This window comes from Vanessa cardui, chromosome 26 (genome assembly GCF_905220365.1).
Source record: "Vanessa cardui chromosome 26, ilVanCard2.1, whole genome shotgun sequence".
NCBI lineage: Eukaryota > Metazoa > Arthropoda > Insecta > Lepidoptera > Nymphalidae > Vanessa > Vanessa cardui.
The window spans coordinates 8,030,611-8,052,299 of NC_061148.1; the positions used below are offsets into that span (position 1 = coordinate 8,030,611).

Consider the following 21,689-nt stretch of genomic DNA (forward strand, 5'->3'; position numbering starts at 1 on the left):
CTTTATTCAATATGGAAGAAAACTTATTAATTGATAGTCAAATAAACACTAGTGCCGGTTCAAATTTTGGTGGATAAAGATTTTATATTTCAAGGCCATAGTTTGAAAGGTACTTTGGAATAAGAGATGAATCAACACAGCTATTTCGGTTCTTAAGATATCCCTGATATCAGGTCAACGTGTCAACATGTAGCGTCCCATGTTAAAACATTTGATTATTAAAAAAATAAAGTGTTTCATTGGCATACTGTAGGTATTACACCGACTCGTATGTGTAACGGGAGACGCTCTAAAAATGAAGCTCTTTTATTAGGTCATTTTTTTAAATATCTATTGGACAACATCACATACATTACTCTGATCCCAATGCAAGTTAAATCACTTGTGTTATGGAGAATCAAAAGTAACGACGGCACCATCATCCAGACCCAAAACAATATAAACTAATGAATTTACAACGTCGACTCGACCAGGAATCGAACCCGGGACCTCGGAGTGTCATACCCATGAAAAGCGTGTGTACGCACCACTCGACCACAGAGATCGTCGTGAACCTCTTGTGCCGTTCTCTACTCATTCGTGAAAATTTCGATGATTTTTTTCAAAGATTTTTTTTATTGTAACTATACATCTCTGAAAACGACAATATATTTTTTTATCTATTTCCTTCTTTGTCATCAGATACCATGAATAGTAAAACAGTAGTGTATCTGTGACGTCACACACTTCACAAATTTATTTCCTAACTAATGATAATCATTCATTCTAGTATTAGTCACGTGATCACAAGTCTAAAACATATGACGTATTTCATACAAATAAAGATTTCCCCGTCTCCGTTCTGTACCGTTTGACAGTGTGACGTCATAATGACGATTGCGCACACGCATCTATTTGCAATATAGATCGTTACATTAGCATACGTCAAAGATGATTCAATATATAAATCACTATACAAAACAAACTGCTCAATGTTTGCTTATATTTTAAGCTAATATAGATAATCTGGTGGGTAGTACTTTCCAATTTTGTCATTTTTTTGTTCTTATAAGTAAAATACTTAAAAAAAAATTGCTACAGAGTCTGTCTTTACTTCTTCTTGATAGAAAGAATTTTGTAAGAAGAATTTAAAAGTAATTAATGTACTTTTTAAAAGCCTATTTTTATCTCCTTACGGAGAGGATTTGGAACATATTCCATCACGCTGCACATATGGCAGAATTAGACACATGCAGGTTTCACAATTAATGTTTAAGTTTACACAAATAATTAGTTTTATTATAAATAGCTAGCGAAACGCCATGACTTCGCACGGATGCAATACTGATATTAAATATACTACAGAATTTGTTTATTTACGACATTGCATTAGCAAAATTCTAAAATTGACAGTGTTTCTTTACTATTACTATGTATTATATACAAAAGCCTTCCTCTAGAATCACTCTATCTATGTATTATAAAAATTAAAATTAATTTTGCATAATTTTAAAGATCAACAAACATAGGGTCAGACAGCGGTAAGCGACTTTGTTTTATACTATGTAATGCTTTAACTTTTAATATTTATTAGTCTAATCTTCATTCCATAAAACGATATTTAATTGACATTTAGTATCGATTACTAGCAATAAAACTAAGTACGTTAAGGTAAAACTTTCTTCTGATCGTAAAATAATCACAGGGTTTTACCTGTTCGGTTTCATACCGGTTACCTTACCCGAGGGTTTCCCGCATATGATCGCATTATACAAACATACGGACTGGGGTTCCCCGACTAGGTTCAAGTAACACCTATTCCAACTACAGGAGAAAATAAGTCAAATAAATATTTAACGTCTAATTAACCATCGTTTAACGGAAGTTTAATTAATCTATACTTGTATACTAATATTATAAATGTGAAAGTAACTTTGTTTATATGTATGTCGCTTCTTTACTGTTAAGCTGCTGAACCGAATTTGATGACATTTAAAGCAAATTTTTCATTTAAAGCAAGAGTCGAGATGGCCCAGTGGTTAGAACGCGTGCGTCTTAACCGATGATTACAGATTATTACCCACAGTAAGTTAAAATTTGCTTTACAACAACAGCCTGTAAATTCCCACTGCTGGGCTAAAGGCTTCCTCTCCCTTTGAGACAAGGTTTGGAACATATTCCACCACGCTGTTCCAATGCGGGTGAGTGGAATGCACATGTGATAGAATTTCGATGAAATTAGACACATGCAGGTTTCCTCACAATGTTTTCCTTCACCGCCGAGCACGAGATGAATTATAAACACAAATTAAACACATATATGTGTACCACCACTACGTATATATATTTATATATATGTAGTGGTGCTTGCCTGGGCTTGATCTCGCAATCGTCGGTTAAGATGCACGCGTTCTAACCGCCGGGCCATCTCATCTCTATAATATAATTATTTATGTAAACAAATATAATTACAGATGTCAAAGATGATACGTGCAATCTTTTTTTTTATATTAAAAGCAATTACATTAGAGATAGATCTTGGTAACAAATTTCATTTTATAGTGTGGTGTGGCTATGCGGAAATAATTAATTTGAATAAACAATTTTAAATCATAAGTAACTGCTTGTAAATCTCCCACATCTGGACCGAGGCGTCAATTATTTTGGGAAAAATTAAAACACATTTTTCCACTTGCAAGTGCAACACAGACTTGTATCCTCAGGATGTTTTCCTTTGCCTATAAAAACGAGCTGAGTTATAAAATGTTACGCTAAATTAGACGAATACATATACTTGTGTATATTTTATAATATATCCATTTGTTCATCAATAGTGAAATATTCTGAAAAACTCTGAAAATACTAAACCGATTTTAATAATTCTTTCGCTATTAAAAAGTTACTTTAATAAGACGTAATATTAAGCGGAATTGTATTCTAGTCTGCAATCATGTTATTTTTAAAACAAGCCAACAGACAAAGCTGTTTTATTGTGCTTTAAGGGAAATATTTAACTATTTCCTTTCTAACTCATAAACTCTATGGGATGTTTTGACTCACTCTCTCTTTCTGTTCTTACTGACTTGGTATTCGTTAGAAGGAGACACAAGATTGTTTAGCAATTCATCTCCTGTGTGATTATAGGTAAAGTCGATATGTAGAACTTTTTAAATAAAATCAATCAAATCCATATTTTGACATACCTATAGGTATGTACAACGGTATAGTGTCTTCTCTTTCTATCAACTGACTTCTTCTATCTCTCTCTCTTTTTATTATTTCAATACAATTAAAAAAAACAAATTAATTGTTTCCCGTAATAATATATAAATTGTTTTTCCTGATATTGGCACCAAATCTTCCATCCAATTTATTTCTCAATAGTTTTTTTTTCAAATGATTTCGGCAATAGGACGGTGTCGACCCTCTCCCTTATACATACACCCTTCTCAATTAGTGTTAGCGAAAGTCGGCTAAGGGAATTGACATAAAATTTTAAAAATAACATGGATTCTAAACATCTCTTCCTGAATCCATCATCAAGCCTGGGTAGGTACCACTCATCAGATATTCTATCGCGAAACTGCACTTATCAGTATTATTGTGTTCCAATTCCGAAGGATGAGTTAGCCAGTAATCACAGAAACAGGGGCATAACATCTAAGTTAGACATAAGGAATGGTTTATATTTCGAACAGCGCGATGTCTATGAACTATGGTGACCTTACTGACTTACCATCAAACGACCTACTGACTCATCCGTCTAGATATACCATAAAAAAACATTTTTATTATGTTATTTATAGGTTGGCGGACTAGCATATGGGCCACCTGATTGTAAGTGGTCACCATTACCCATAGACAATGACGCTGTAAGAAATACTAACTTTTCCTTAAATCGTCAATGCGCCACTAACCTTGAGAACTAAGATGTTATGTCCCTTGTGCATGTAGTTACACTGGCTCACTCACCCTTCAAACCGGAACACAATACTGAGTACTGTTGTTTGCGGTAGAATAACTGATGAGTGGGTGGTACCCACTCAGACGGGCTTGCACAAAGCCCTACCAACAAGAACTGTTTTATTTCTTCTTTAAAGCAAAGTTATTTATTACATACTTACATTTATCTATATAAAACTTCTACTACTACTAACTATATAAAGATATATATAAAAACTTTGATACTATTTGCACAGACTGACGCCGGGCCATTTCTATTGACTATCAAGTGACTAGATCGATTCCTGGTTGATGCAAATATTGGTCTTAAAGCTTCTCAGTATTGGCTTGTGTATTATGCATATTAAGTTACAGTCTTATTCAGAATATAAACATTTGAAACTATTTTATCTAATAATAGTATATACTTGAAAATACTTTTTTTCATATACTTAATTTGTATTTATTATCTTTGCTAATGCTATAAATGCAAATATGTCTGTCTGTTGCGATCCACGAACTACTGATTCAAATTTGATGAAACTTTGTATAACGCAAGTTCGATATAATCCTAACATCTGATAACACAAGCAAAGCCGCGAGTATAAAGTAGCAAACTAGTATGTCATATAAGTTTTATTTATATGATTTTATTTAATTAGGTTACATTATTATAATGTAGTACGAAAAAGCATGTCTAGTTGACATGCTTTTTCATTAAATAATCGTCATATATCAAATATTTTATTTCATAATCAATCTCATCCAATCGATGGTTATTTCTGACGTCACTAGCAAAACTTTCCACAGATTAAAAAAAAATCAGCAATGTCATTCACTTAAACATCTAATTATACACGTCAGTATAATTGTCAAAAAAAAACCCGCGAAACTCAACAGGTCCTTACAAAACGGGCGCCATATTGATTTTCCAGTTTTCACACAAGCGCATAAGGTATTACAAAAGTCATCTGTTAAACGCTTTATATCCAGTCAGCCAAACAAGTCCAACGCGTGTGCACGTGTGTGCCATAATTTGTTTATTTTTTTTAAATCCAAGGAACCTCGTAAGTAGATGCCGTAAGTGGATTGCGCGGTTAATTTTTGTTATGTGCCAGTGTCTTTTTTAAAGGATAAAAAAAAGTAAGTAAGGAAGAGGTCTACTTTTATACAGCCTCGAAAAGTGAGAGAAAACTACATGACCGTTTACTGAATGAATGATTAATTTTCAATGTCAGTTTAGTATTTTTTTTTTTTGTATATGTTGTCTGGATTTATGTTATATACATATATTCTAGCGTTCATGTTCTGAATAATATAGTTTTTCTAAAGCTTTTCGAATACAATAACAATAACTGCTAACATTGATAATGTTACACAAAATAAGAATTCTAATTTCAAATTACAATTTATAGTTTTTTTTTTTTAAATTAACAACACAGATAATTAAAGGCATAACCTGTACAGCCAAATATAATTGGTTACAATTTCCACATTCTGTAAAATATAAATTTAAAAAAAAAATGTAGTAACCGGTATAATATAAATTTACAAGGACATAAAAAGTTTGAATTCAGCTAAGAGTTAAGATTTCAAAATATAACATTTCGTTTCGTAAATAAATATATACAATACTTATAATATATAGAATAAACAAAAAAAACTAGTAATTTTATAAAAAAAAACAATAACAATATTTGAGATGTGTAATTAAATAAGGCAGAAAAAAAATTATTTCATAATCTGTATTTCCAAAATCAAAACATAACCAACCTCGTCGTACAAGGTTATTAAAAAAAATATTTAAAAAAAAATTAAATCTCTATAAATCAAACAAAATTATCTTTCCAACAGTACTAAGAAGAATAAGGACAAACATTCACTTTTCGTGAGGTCATTTTGTACTTAGAACTCGTATTAATTACTATAGTTGCGATTTGTTTATATTAAAAATATTATGAAATATTTTACAATGTGTTAAATTTATTCGTTTATATAAAAATTATGATCAATTCGTTCGCTAAACAAAACCGTCGTCGAAAAGTATGCCTTCGTCTCACGCATTTAAAAAAAAAAATAATACATTTTTCAACTAGGCTCTAAATATATGACACGAAAATGCAAGTAAATCCATAGTTTATTAAAATAAAAAAATATTCGAATGAAATTAAGTCTCAGCTATTAGAAATCCTGTATATAAATCAAGGAATGCTTCATAATTATACATATTATATATCCATAAATCCTAACATAGTTTTCGTCCTACCCATCATGATAATGACATGTATTACATTAAAAAAATATTAATAGTAATGTAAAAATATTAAATTCACTATTGTTATACATAAATTTATATAATACTTCACGTACCTCGAATATTTTAAGTTTGCCTATATCTTTGCCCTATAATAAAAAAACACAATACACCAATATAGTTTGGTTTGGAAGCTTACCGTCTAGGCACTTGGCTTTTATTGCGGACGTGATATCAAAAAGGTTTTAGCTGCTTTTGCGATGACATTTTTATACTGTGTCTTATCTTAACTATATTATGTATACAAACAATCTTTAACTCAGTTTCATTAACCGATTTCCGTTATAATTTAAAATTTTATCAATTGTTTTCATAGGATTACTAGAAAAATTATAATCATACATTGCTTATAAAAGCCTACTTAAATACCAAGTTTTATAGTAGATGGTACTACCCGAGCTTGCACAGAGCCATAAAATCAAGCGCAATTGACGTTTTTTTAAGGATATATATATTGTGTATATTACACACAAAAAATAAACATAACACAAAGGCTTTATTTTATAAATCTTGGAAAATTAAATATTATATATGTAAAAAACAGTTAATCATACTAACAGTATATTATATCTTGTTAAAGTTGTTTTGGGTAAAGAATAGTAGGCAAGTTTTTTGCTCTCTCGTTTCTTATATATGACGTTGAAAAGGATAACAATGTTTAATACTGTCAAATTAGTTAAGAGACAACAGAATTAAAACGGCTAATTTGAATTTAGAAAATTAAATAAGGTACAAATGTGTACAGCCTAAATAAATGTTGTATAATAAAAAGGAGGTTTTAATGATATCTCGCTTCATATTAAAACCGAATAGTACTGTATGTTCTACTTTTTTTCGTCAGTGTCCTTATAAAGGATGAATCACGAACCTCACCTTCCAATGTTATCATAACTTGTGAAATAGCAAAAAGTTAAATTATTTCCTAACTAACCGTGACTTCGCACGAGTGCAATACTGATACATATACTACAAAATTTGTTTATTTACGACATCACATTAGAAACTTCTAAGCTAAAATTATCAGCATTTTTTTACTACATTGTATACAAAAACTTTCCTCTCGAATCACTCTATCTATTAAAAAAACCGCATCAAAATATGTATATACGTTGCGGAATTTTAAAGACCTAAGCATACATAGGAAGAGACAGCAATAAGTGGCTTTGTTTTATACTATATAATAATAATAATAATAATTAAGAAAACTTTACAAAGCGTTGGTTAAATAAATTTTTAACACTCTTAAAACTTTTAAAACAGGAATTCAACCAATCAGAAGAACTATTTTATACGTTATACGTCAAGTTTAAAAAAATATTAATTTTTGGTGTCTTTTAACGAACTAAAGAATGCGTTCGGTATTTAAAATTAATTTGTATTCAGAGCTCGAAATTCGAACCGATTAGTTTATAACAGTATGGTGATCTACTTTCCTTATTTTACTTTCTATTTTTATTAAAATATCGTAACATACAATATACTTAAATGACAATTCGAAATTCGAATTTGAATTTAAAAAACGAATTTCGAATTCCACGCCGACCTAGCTTTAACAAATTCTTACGCAATTAGACCGATCGTACCTAAGACCTCTAGATTTAATACTTTTACTTATTTAGGAAAAAACCGTAACTTACAAAACATATATTATTAATTAATGCAATAATAGAGCTTACTTTCATATGTTTAAAGAACAGAATCGCATGCAAAAATCAATAGATCACGTGTAATTTTTTTATAGCCCGCGTTAGTAGAATTCACAGGAACATTACGTCTTTGTTATTTAATTTGTAGCATGTACGGTCGGCAAAAAAATGTTTTATTTTTAAATAAAGGTAATTTAGCAGTTTTTAATCTGTGAATTGATTAATGTTATCTCATTTATTTTTAATTAATACAAAACCGGTTTTAGGCTTTTAATTAAAAATACAATCAAAACAACCTTAAAATCAAATTAACTTTGATTAGATGATATAACATAACTTGTGATTTATATGACTATAAACATTAATTATAATTATATAATAAATACGAAAATAATTATGTTCAGATAGCTAATTAAAAAAAATAATAATAATACCGTTATCCAATCCTAGCGACATCAAGCGTCCAATATAGTATACCGTACAGGCAAACACAAACACACACACACACATCAAAAACCAAATTCACACGTACACACATGAAGAACAATTATGTATATAAAGCATGTTCTATGTATGTAAGAGTATCTGTCATTGTCACATATGTGAGTGTAGGTTCTTTTTGATTGGCTGCTTCTGAATGCTTATGATTTCTTTACCAACAATTAACGTGACAATATGGATGTGTGACACTTTTGTGTAGAATCATAAATATTTGAAGTTTTTTTTAGAGTTGAGATGGCCCAGTGGTTAGAACGCGTGCATCGTAACCGATGATTTCGGGTTCAAACCCAGGCAGCACCACTGTATATATGTGCTTAATTTGTGTTTATAATTCACCTCGTGCTCGGTGACGGAAACCTGCATGTGTTTAATTTCATAGAAATTCAGCCACATGTGCATTCCACCAACATTGCATTGGAACAGCGTCGTGGAATATGTTCCAAGCCCTCTCCTTAATGGAGGAGGAGGCCTTATTCCAGCAGTGGGAAATTTACCGGCTGTTACTTGACTTTTACTTTTTTATTTCGAAGCACAAAATCCTCATTCAAAAGTCCCAAAATTAAATAAGATGAAATAATTCCATATGAATTTGTTCAGCTAGGTACATTTTTTTGCTGTCTGTACGAAGTAAGGTCAATCATCAACGTATCGTTGTGATATCGTTGAAATCAAAACAGAGTTTCGTTAACGTCCACCGAACTATCGATCTTATTACAATGACACAAAGATCATATTTGCATATACGTGTCGAAAAATTGTAACAAATCATTCAAAACGTTTATCCTCGTTAAAAAGACGGTCAATGTCAAAATTAAGTGAGTTAGTTATAAAACTCGTTTCGGAAACCGTATACCTGAGTTCAAAGATTATTTAATTAATAATTAATTAATTATTATTCGTATATCTGTGTGATCTTCAAGATTTGTATTTACAACTGTAATATAAGTAGGCAAAAGAGCAAAGTGTATATATGTCAAATCAAATAAAAAAAAAACTAATAAGGAGATAACTAATTAAATTAAAAAAAAAATTATTAAGTAAGTTAATTTAATATGAATATTAGTTGCAACTATATGGGTATAGTATAAGAGCTAGGTCATGTTTGAACTAGGTAGTTTCCCCGACTTTCCATAAATTAATTCCGTTTAAATAGTAAGAAAATATAGAGACACGTTGAGCGATATATTTTTCCATTCATACGTCATATATCTTCATTTACCGTTCGTTTTATCTATACATATAATGTAATTGGAGCGTCTGTTTGTAATATGAAAATAACCGCTTTATACTTAACACTCGCTATATATACAAAATAACGTTTTTTACAATTTTGTCGATCTATTTGTTCCGGTTAATCTATGGAACGGCTTGACCGATATTGACGGGAATTTCACTGGCAAATAGCTCATGTAATAGAAAGTAAATTAGGCTACAATATTTTTTTGTTTAATTCAAACGCCCCGAAGTCGCGGGCACAGCTAGTCATATTTATTATAGTAGTTGAATCTGCGGTTTTACACGCACGAAATTAAATAAGTACCTTATATAGCACACAAACCAACTCCAATATATTTAGTATATATAATTATGGTACTCATGTAAAACATAAATTTGTACACGAATCTTGTCCATATACAGCTTCTTTCCTGAAACTATAGCCTATCAGGAAATAAAAGTTGCATCAAATAAATCGATCGCGTAAATCCACGACAAACAAACAATTTAGCTTTATATGTTAATAGCGTGGTTGAGTAACACAGACGGCGAGCTATGAACGCGATTGAACTATAAATAGAAATACTTTCAATTTCAAAGCTCTTTGTGTTATACATACATATATATACATAGGTTCTACGTATAGTGAATTTTATATAGTACCGTTTGATATGCGTAGAATATTTATTAGGTACTGTTATGGTAAATAAAAATTTTAACGAAAAGAAAAACCGACTGCAAACAAAACACTGTTAAAACATATAAATATGCACTAAAAAGTGATAGAAATAATTGCGTATTCAACATATTTTTTAGAGTCCTAGGTAAAATGAAATGAAAAATGTAAGATTACTTAAAAGTCGATTTACGATTATATAACATAGTTATAGTTATCGCTATATTTAGAGCCTTAAAATATATTATTTATTTAATGACCACCTCAAAGATAATTAATAAAAATTACCAAAAAACATACATTATACATACAAACTTAAATGTAAAACTATAGAATAGAAAAACGTTTACATACAGACACATACAGTATACATAATATGTTATGTTTTATTTGAGTTTTGAGTTAAAGGCTTTAATATAGTTTAATAATTTCTTGGTGGTAGGGCTTTGTTTAAGCCCGCCTGGGTAGGTACCACCCACTCATCAGTTATTCTACCGCCAAATAACAGTACCCAGTATTGTAGTGTGATTTTGAAGGGTGAGTAAGCCAGTGTAACTACAGGCACAAGGGACATAACATCTTAGTTACCAAGGTTAGTGGCACATTGACGATGTGATGAATAGTTAATATTTATTCCAGCGTCATTGTCTATGGGTGATGGTGACCACTTACCATCAGGTGGCCTATATGCTCGTCTGCCAACCTATACTATAAAATAATAATAATAATAATAATATTTCTTTGTCCGTTTGTTATACTACACATTCATCAGATTCAGATTTTATTAGAACTGTGCTATTGACAGTTATTTGAAGGTACTGTCATAACAACGTGAAACTTTCCACTGGTCTATATTTAATATAATAAATTCGTAACGATATCTTCATCCATACTATTATTATAAATGTTTTCCATATGTATGTTTGTACACAGACAAACAACTGAATCAGATTTTATAATATTTTGTATAAAGTAAGCTTGAACTCCAAGCATATACATAGGGTACTATTTGCCAGCCATTAAATTACGAACAAAACCGCAGGTGATAACTAGTTATATTGTAAAACTAATATCTTTACTAATAAATGAAGATTCGTTTCTTAAACTTGTACAACGGTTAACCTGCCTGAAAGCGTTTTAATTTTGCTGTTATAATTATACTTATTGCTAGTAATAAAAGTAAAAAAGTAAAGTAAAGTAACAGCCTGTAAATTTCCCACTGCTGGGATAAGGTATCCTCTTCCATTAAGGCGAGGTTTTGGAACATATTCGACCACGCTGTTGCAATGCGGGTTGGTGGAATGCACATGTGGCAGAATTTCGTTGAAATTAGAGCACGAGATGAATTATAAACACAAATTAATCACATCTATATAGTGGTGCTTGCCTGGGCTTGAACTAGCAATCATCGATTAAGACGCACGCGTTCTAACCACTAGGCCACCTCAGCTCCCAAGCAATAGTAAGCCGTATTCTGAGATTTAAAATGTAAATTATGATTTTTTTATATGACGTTCTGTAATTTATTTAGTATTAATATTGCGCCTGAAGCCGGGGTCGTTAGTAATATATAAAAAGCTGTAACAAAAAATATATTCTAGTGTATAAAAGGTTAATTTTATAACTATGGATATTATTAGAGTTTATTCTTGATCTTATTCGTGACGACTACGACCGTACACTGACTGGATTTCTAGGTCACAGAAATAGTTAACCTAGCCGCCTTGTTCTAAAACACTTGGATTAATATCTTAATATATAAAAAAGAAAGATTATTTTGTATGTTCGTCCTCTGTTGATTTGCAAACTTTAATATTGATGTACTGTATTATTTCTCTGTTAACACTGTTAATCATCGCGCTGACATTTCTGAACCGATTTAGTTATTATACTTAATTTACCTCTGGTAGAGATAACATTGGTAAGGTTTGTGTACTCTACAAGTAGTCTTATAAATATTTCGCGGGTAAAGACGCAGGTTTAGCTAGTTATTAATAATGTAAACTTAACATATGGATAATCGCATGATCGCAAATAAATAAACATACAAGTCTGAACTTATATATCATTGATTAATTATTAATCATGTTAACATGTAGGAAATAAATAACATATTAATTAATCAAACCAAAACACACGCACACATACATATACACACACACACAAACGCGATTAAATAGATCATGACTTTCATATATAGTTTTGGTTTTACTCCTAGACCCGACATTGTTAATAATACACAAAATTACTAAATAAACGCTACGGATGTGTCGTGGACTTTTATAAAAAAATAAAAATAAAAACAACGGATAATCTAAGGGTTATGTGATGGTAAGTGGTCAGCAGCACCAATAGATATTGGCGCTGAAATAAATACACCGTTCCTTAGATCCAAGACTGGTATCACCAACTAAATAAATATTCTATCACCATACAGTTACTTAGTAATATTCTATCACCATACAGTTACAGTTAATTTCCCGTTTGAAATCTGAGTGAGCCAGTAAAATTACATGCACAAATATACCATCTTAGCTACCAAGGTTGGTGGCGCATTGGTGATGTAAGGTACGGTGACTATTTCGGACGGCCAACATTTGCCATCACTTGGAACATTTGTTACAACTATACAATAAAAAAGGCGCACACAGATACGCTGTGACCGGGAATACTCTAGATCAGAACAGACCTTAGTTTGGTCTATAAACAATATAACTAGTAATAATAAAACAAGATTAAATAATAAAAAAAACAATTGAAGTCAAGAACAGATTAAAAATAACCATATAATTAAAATATAGAAAAAAAATAGGCACTTATCGACATTGTAATATTAAAATGACCACTTTATGTCATAGTAACACGAACAATGCTTGATTAATATGGGATTAAAATTACAATAATAATTATTATCAATCAACTTTGCGCGATCGTGATTGGTTGAAATCTCGAGCCAACATCCGCTCATTGGTCGAGACATTAAAAGCACGTTGCACGCAATCAGCTAAAAACCGAACTGGTTACAACTGCTGTATTATAAATGACAATATAACTTAACCTAAGCATAAATAATATCATGATCACTTAGGATAGTTTAGTTCCGGTTTGAAGGGTTAGTGAGCCCGTGTAACTACAAGCACAAGGGGCATGACATCTTGGCTACCAAGATTGGCGTGTGGTATTCAGAATGTTTAATACTTCTAAAAGCGCTATAGCCTCGATTGTTAATAACCGAAAAGGCCCGTTTGTCCGTCTGTGTACCTTTATCATAAATGTAAAATGAAACGTAATCATATTATTGGATTTCGTCAGTGCAACTTTTACTTCGGCCCCAATTTTTGTCGCATCATAGTATCTTAGATCTCCTTACCCTCAGATAATATATACTAATATTATAAATGTAAAGGTCTGTCTGTTTATCTGTCTCTCGCCCTTTCACGAACCGCTGAACCGATTTTGATGAAATTTGATCTGAAGCAAATATGAACTCCAAAAAAGAATATAGGCTACCTATTTTGCCTGACACACTTACCAACACCCTAACATGCGAAGACGCGGGCGAGTACTAGTTAATTATAAATGCAACTTTATGTAACCTTCCAATGGAATATTTCCATCACTGTTTCATTTTCAACTCATGTTATGTTCTTTCTTAGAAACCAGATCAGAGAACTGTGTCTCCATGATAGGAAAATTAGTATAATTTGATAATTTAACCACGTGTCAAATATTTGGCAAAATTTTCCACAATTGTTTTGTAATTTACAACAGCTAATGTTTTTATGAGTACATAATTATTGCTATTCTTATTTCATATTCATTGTTTTTTATTTTTAATAATAAAAAGTACAATAATAACAACTTCTGCGAATATTAACCCCACCTTGGTAGGTGTATTATAAATGCGAAAAATTGTAGTTTTTTATGTATGTTTGTTACTCTTTCACGAAAATACTATAGAACGAATTTGAATGGAATTTTACAGCAATATAGTTTTTACATCAGAATAACACATAAGTTATATTTTATGATTATTTTATGTAATATAATGATACATATCCAGTGCGAAGTCGGGGCGGGTCGCTAGTAATATTATATGATAATGTAAGTCTTATTAATCAATGAATTTTTAACACAATACCTAAATGTCAGAAACGCCACAAGATCATCGATACAGCATCCGTTGTTTTGACGCATCATCAACTCGTGTATTCAAACGAACGATATCGTTAATTAATTAATTATTAATTAAAATATATAATCTCGTGTATGGAATACATAATAATTCTTATCGTTGCTTTCTTAGTATGATACAAATGTAGGAAAAATTGCGTAACATGTGCGCAGATAACAGTTCAATGAATTGTTGTATAATCTTTATTGTTTATTTTAAATAACTATATGTTCTTAATTTAAATATTTTAATTAATTTTATTCTCGCATATTTAATAGTAAAATTAATATATTTCATTCTATTTCATGATATGTAATAAAAGCCAGTTTCAAAGGCGCTCATTGGTCAGTGTCAGCCAATGACGCAATAGACGACCAATGAGCGATGAGTTTGAAGCCAAATGAAATCTGACATTGACGTTGACGTTTGACACTTCTAATTACGAGTACTCCTAAGCATTATCTGTTATAATGAGAATATAATAAAAGCTTAAAAAAAGGTACCAAAATATTTCAGTAAGACATTCATTAAGTAATTTCACATAAAACATACAAAATTATTAATTATATTTCTATATATCAACCATTAGTAAAAGATACTGGCATATAACATGAAACATTGTAACATATTAGAAAACAATACTGTCCCCTAGGAAGCGTGTAAAATAGGTTATCAACAAACAAGTCGTAAAATAATTACAGATAACCTAAAGATACACTAATAAAACATCATTCCTAAAGTTAATCGACGCAATCCGCACGTTTGGACGACACTCGCTCAAATAAATAAAAATTAAAAAAAAAAAACATTTTTTAGACTTGATGATAAAATAAAAATGGCCGCTGTCAATGGTAAAGATCTAACCGAACAACCGGTACCGCCATCTTCCCTAATACGCCGCGTCAGTTCGCGCTCGATTCGAAATTCGATTTCGGAAGACAAAGAAAATGGCGACGTTTGCGCGGGAAAGGGATCGTTTGTAAGCAAGTACAAGAAGACACCGGAAGCGTTGAAGAATTTCCACATGAACGACGCTGAGAGCGAACTAGAAGTACCAGGGACACCAATGACACCGAGGACCTCCACTACACCGGGTTTGTTGATTTTTTGGACTGACGGTTTTTCAGAATAATTATTTTTCTGGCAACATTTTTATTTCTTCCTTCAAATCTATCCACGATATAATCTGTACTGTTCAAGTCTACATTACCATAATTACGGAATTTCCATCAGAAAAGGTACTTATCATTTACAACGGTAGGTATTTATTTCCTTTAGCATGGAAGTGTAGATATATTCAGCCTGTGAAATGAGGTAATCCATTATGCAGGGTACCCTATAAATAAGTTTCTACTAAGAATAACTTAAATACGTACGATGAGATGGGCTATTGCTTAATCTGTTTCCCAAAATATCTTCACCTATTTGTCGACAAATTTTCGATGGCGGATTTCTTTCCGCAACTTTTAATTTCAAATTCTTTAAACACGTTTATTAGGGAAAAATGTGTTGCATATTATGTTATACTTATAAACGCACATACCTATCGTATGCCTCATTTTGTTACATTTTCATTTTCTAAAAACCGAAACGTAAGTGACGATTTGGACCATGCCTTCAGATTTTGCAAATTTGCTCATTAAAATTATATGAGTAATACAATCCTAATACAAATTAAAAATATTAAATAAATTTTACTGGTTTATCACAACTGTTAATGATCATGATTTTTTTTATATTCAAGATTAAAAACAGACTACTGTTATATACGTATGGAAGAGAAACTTGCAGATGTAAATTTACAGTAATACAATGTAAGGAAAAATAATGTTGAATAGTTGATAAAAAACGTGATAAAGTTACATTGACATCTGTTCAAGACATTTATCGAGAGAGAAAATCCTTATATAGTCGACGTCATAGTCACGTTTATGCTCAGTGCTTCTTATTGGACCAGAAATATATTTTAATAGATAAATCTTTGTCAAAAAAAAAGCAAAGACGAATATATTTTGTCCTATGCGAGATTACTACACCAAAAAAAAAGTTGAATTTGTGAGTGTCACAAATAAATTTGAATTTTTAAATAAAACCTCCTTGGAATTCTTCCATCATTTCAATTATAAAAATATATAGTTATTAAATTGCATTGTTTTTAATTAAAAATATATATCCACGTTACAATGTAGAGTTAATTATTACAAACACATTATTTCTGACTGCCCTTGATTTTAGGTCAAAGATACTTAACCCGCAACATAGTAACTACAATATTAATTAAACCTATATTAATTGCAATAAAGTTATCTTAATAACGATCCCAATATAAAATTATTTTTTTATTCCAGGCCATGAGAACTGCACATTCCATCACGACCTGGAACTCGACCACAGACCTCCCACCAGGGAAGCCCTGTTACCTGACATGGCTAACTCCTATAGACTACTACTGACAGGTAAGATCTAATTTGAACGTTGCAGTATAGTACGACACAACTTAGATGTAGCATCGGCAAAATTCGTAAAACCGATCACATCTGAATTAGGTATCTCATATCATCGATAATTATTTCTAATGTTACATCTAAGTTGTGACATACTATACGTATGTTAGATGAAAGAAGGATTCTACAAAGGTTTTACTGATATTTAAAGGTCTTTTGATAGATGTAACCAAACAGATACAAAGATTTCAACTTACTTTATTATTGATTACTAGTATTCGCCCTCGGCTTCATTTTGCTTCATAACAAATTTCTTCAAATTTGGTTCAAGGGTTTAGTTGTGACAGGGCGACAAACAGACAAAGTTACTTTCACATTTATAATAGTAATATTGAATTTACCTTAAAACTTTATTACAAATTATCAATTGTATGTAACCTAATCGAACTCAAAGGTATTTGATAATAACATTTCAAAAATGTCTTGTCACAGAATTCAGTAGCATTACAATTTTGGATCACAATCTTATTTCTACTATTTCAACTCACGCTTTACTTTGTATTTATTCAAAAGATTTTTAAGAATTTAGACCTAGAATCTTATGACAGGATTGATTTAGATTTCATTGTAAACTCTTGCACTTATCTACATTTGGCGCCACATGATAACCTTTTTAAATTATTTATTTAAATGACAGTATCGGTATTTAGTGTCGGACTTTGTCGTAAACAATTAATTTTAATTTTTTTTACTGTTTTCATATTTTTCCTATACCTCCATAGTGCCGCCCCAGGCCAGTAACTTTTCTCAAAAGAAATTAGTTGATATTTCATAACAATTCCAACAATAATCCTATTAATTTTCTTCGCATCTTTTAACATCAGGAAGGCTTAAGGCTGAAGCTCTTCAAAATGAAATCGTAACCGAATTCTCTAATGCAGTTACAACAACAAACAACAACAGCCTGTAAATTCCCACTGCTGGACTAAAGGCCTCCTCTCCCTTTGAGGAGAAGGTTTGGAACATATTCCACCACGCTGTTCCAATGCGGGTTGGTGGAATACACATGTGGCAGAATTTCTATGAAATTTGTCACATGCAGGTTTCCTCACGATGTTTTCCTTCACCGCTGAGTACGAGATGAATTATAAAGATGAATTAAGCACATGAATCAGTGGTACTTGCCTGGGTTTGAACCCGCAATCATCGATTAAGATGCACGCGTTCTAACCACTGGGCCATCTCGACTCTCCTTCTAATGCAGTTATCACCCCATAATCACTGGGACAAAAATCCTTACACTATTTTATATGTACAATATTTAAGATGCTGTCTGTTTATATTGTGACTGTCTTGGGGACTAGTTTACATCGAAGATGTTTTCTCTCCATCTTAATCTACGTGTGTATCTAAAATTTAACTAGGATGCTCTACTTTCTCTCAAGTGAATAATGAATTATTTATTGTATAATTTATTTTATTACTTTATTGTTAACCTAACATGTATCTTATTATTAATATCTCAAAATGCTGTTGTAATAATCTTGGATCTTTTTAATTACAGGCTTAGGCGAAGATCCCGAGAGACAGGGTCTTCTGAAAACACCAGAACGTGCCGCCAAGGCAATGTTGTTCTTTACCAAAGGATACGATCAAAGTCTCGAAGGTAATAATTGATTCTTATATATAAACATTTTAAAAACAATCAAAAAGATCAGTTTTAAGACGTATTTGATTAAATGGCTTGTTTCAAAAATTGGTACAAGAATTGTATTATTTCTTGGCATTTTTAAATATTATGTAATTGAAGATGTTAACAGTATTGAAGATATATAAGATCACCATTTGAATTCAATGACAATTATTTTTAACATATTCTCTTATCAAAAAATTACGAACATTAACATTTTAGTAAGTTTAAGTGCTTTCTAAGGTTGGTTTTCTTTTTTGGCGTCACACGATATTTATAGACGTCAAACAACTTCATAATGGGTACTATTGTTCTCCAAATTTCATTTATTTTTACATTGCCTAGATAAGGCTGTGTTATGACGATATAGCAAGCATCTAGGCAAAAACAAGACTTGTTTCTCTCTCGTCTTGTTTCAAATTTTATCATTATTGTATGCTATATACATTAATGGTGAAAAAGAATTAGTAACTGATTTGAATCTACGTATATAATCTTTGGTAAATTTTATAAGTGTTCGTTGAAGTCTAGTTAAATAAAGTACATTTTTATTACTTACAGAGGTCCTTAACAATGCCATATTTGACGAAGACACGGATGAAATGGTCGTTGTTAAGGATATAGAAATGTTCTCAATGTGCGAACATCATCTCGTTCCGTTCTACGGCAAGGTTTCCATCGGTTACCTACCCCAAGGCAAGATTCTTGGGCTCAGTAAGTTGGCCAGGTGAGCATTCATTTTTCTACCGTTGTAATGTAACTGTTCCTGTGAGTAGTGTAATATTTCCCGTACCTTTAATCCTCTCGAGGAAAGCTTATAAATCTATTACTTTAATGTCATGAGTCAAATTTCTTCCGGTCAAATTTCTGTACATATGTGGACTTTTTGGACTGGTACATAAAAAAAAACTCTTTGGTCATCAGATTAGATATAAAGTCAGAAACCTTGAAAATCCAATAAATTTTACTCTTTTTGTCTAAAAACTCTCATAATCGCCCGGAGCATTTGATTTGAAAGTTTCCACTATAGTATTTCGGAAAGCACGTAAAACCTTACGCGTAATTTATTTCCGGTCATCTTTGACGCATCACATGTACAGTATGGGTGAGAGTAGAGAATATATATGTAATAGACGAAATAATCATTATTATCATCCATTACACAGTATAAAGCGAAGTCGCTTACTGCTGTCTGTCTCTATATATGCTTAGATCTTTAATATTAAGCAACGGATTTTGATGCAATTTTTTTCAATAGATAATATTAATACATTGACAATACGGTAAAGAAACACGGATAATTTTAGAAGTTTCTAAAGTTATTTTTTTATTGAATAGGTTGGCGGACGAGCATATGAGCAACCTGATGGTAAGTGGTCACCATTACCCATAGACAATGACGCTGTAAGAAATATTAACTATTCAATGCGCCACCAACCTTGGGAACTAAGATGCTATGTCCCTTGTGTAGTTACACTGGCTCACTCACCCTTCAAACAGGAACACAACAATACTTCGTATTGTTGTTTAGCGGTAGAATATCTGATGAGTGGGTGGTACCTAACCTACCACCAAGTGATGTCGCATATGTACAAATTCTGTAGTGCATTTAGTACCAGTATTGCACCCGTGCGAAGCCAGGACGCTGGAAGATAATTCCAATTCCAAGAGAGACTTCAATACGGTTCCGTCTGTCGGTAGGATCGTGGAGATTTTCTCGCGCCGGCTGCAGGTGCAAGAGCGCCTAACAAAGCAGATCGCGGTGGCCGTCACGCAGGCCGTGCGCCCGGCCGGCGTCGCCGTCGTCATCGAGGGAGTGTACGTATTCACGATATTTCCTTAAATTTACGAGTGCGATTACTTAAGAAGCTAAATTTTTCTGTACTGCTTATTATGAGCTGAGATGGCCCAGTTCACACGGGCCTCTTAACCGATGATTGCGCGTTCAAACCCAGGCAAGCACCACTGTATATATGTGCTTAATTTGTGTTTATAATTCATCTCGTACTCGGCGGTGAAGGAAAACATCGTGTGGAAACCTGCATATGTCTAATTTCATCGAAATTCTGCCACATGTGAATTTCACCAACCCGCATTGGATAAGCGTGGTGGAATATGTTCCAAACCCTCTCCTTAATGGAAGAGGAGGCCTCATCTCAGCTGTGGGCTATTACTTTACTTTACTTTACTGCTTATAATTTGTAAATAAACTCCAAAACTACTAAACCGATTTTCGTACCGTTTTCATTAATATACAGAGAGATTCATAAGGAAGGTTTAGATATATAATTTATTGAGGTTTTTATATAATATTCGAAAAAAAAAACAGTATAAAACATATGTCCTTCGCTAGCTAGTATGTCAAAATTGCAGCGTTGTTATTATACAAATTTATGAGCGCAAGGTCACTAAATAATGGCCTATTTATTCTATATATTTTAAACATATGTCAATAGCTCGTAGAGACCAAAATAAGTCCTGGTGAACGATTTATCTTCACCATCAGTAAGTTTGTGTTTGTACCAACAGACACATGTGCATGGTGATGCGCGGTGTCCAGAAGATCAACAGCAAGACCGTCACGTCGACCATGCTGGGCGTCTTCCGCGACGACCCGAAGACCAGGGAGGAGTTCCTCAACCTCGTGCACTCCAAGTGAGGATCACACCGATTAATTGTTATTTCATGTTTTGCTCATTCACTGTAAATTATTTTTACTTAAAGGAGTTTTTTTTGTATACAAAGGAGTTCTTTGCCTACTATTTCGTTCTTCGTAACATACTAGAATCGTTTTTTCTTACTGAAGACTGTAACTTTACAGTGGCACTTTTAAATAGCAAGACTATTTAAATTCGCAGTCAGTTTAGTGATGGCCTTTTAAGTAACCCACAAATCTATTAAGTAATTACAAATTTATTTTATTGATTTCGGAATAACGTTATTTAACTATTTTGTTTTACGAGTCATTTTTGTTGAAATTTATATTTCGACAAAAACATGGCTTACAGTGACATTTACAATACTAAAATATATATAGTACAATACAACTTAGATGTAGCATCGGTAAAATTCGTAAAACCGATCACATCCGAATCAAGTACGCTATCC

At 32.0% G+C, this 21,689-nt stretch overlaps 1 protein-coding gene across 1 annotated transcript; it reads left to right on the forward strand.

Annotated features, from left to right (window-relative positions):
* Positions 1-4,838: 4,838 nt before the first annotated feature.
* Positions 4,839-21,689, forward strand: LOC124540746 (GTP cyclohydrolase 1). The gene is made up of 7 exons (XM_047118447.1): positions 4,839-4,988; positions 15,264-15,541; positions 16,796-16,903; positions 18,456-18,557; positions 19,143-19,308; positions 20,283-20,399; positions 21,111-21,689. The coding sequence occupies exons 2-7, from the start codon at positions 15,283-15,285 to the stop codon at positions 21,238-21,240; spliced, it is 882 nt and encodes a 293-aa protein (XP_046974403.1). The 5' UTR covers positions 4,839-4,988; positions 15,264-15,282; the 3' UTR covers positions 21,241-21,689.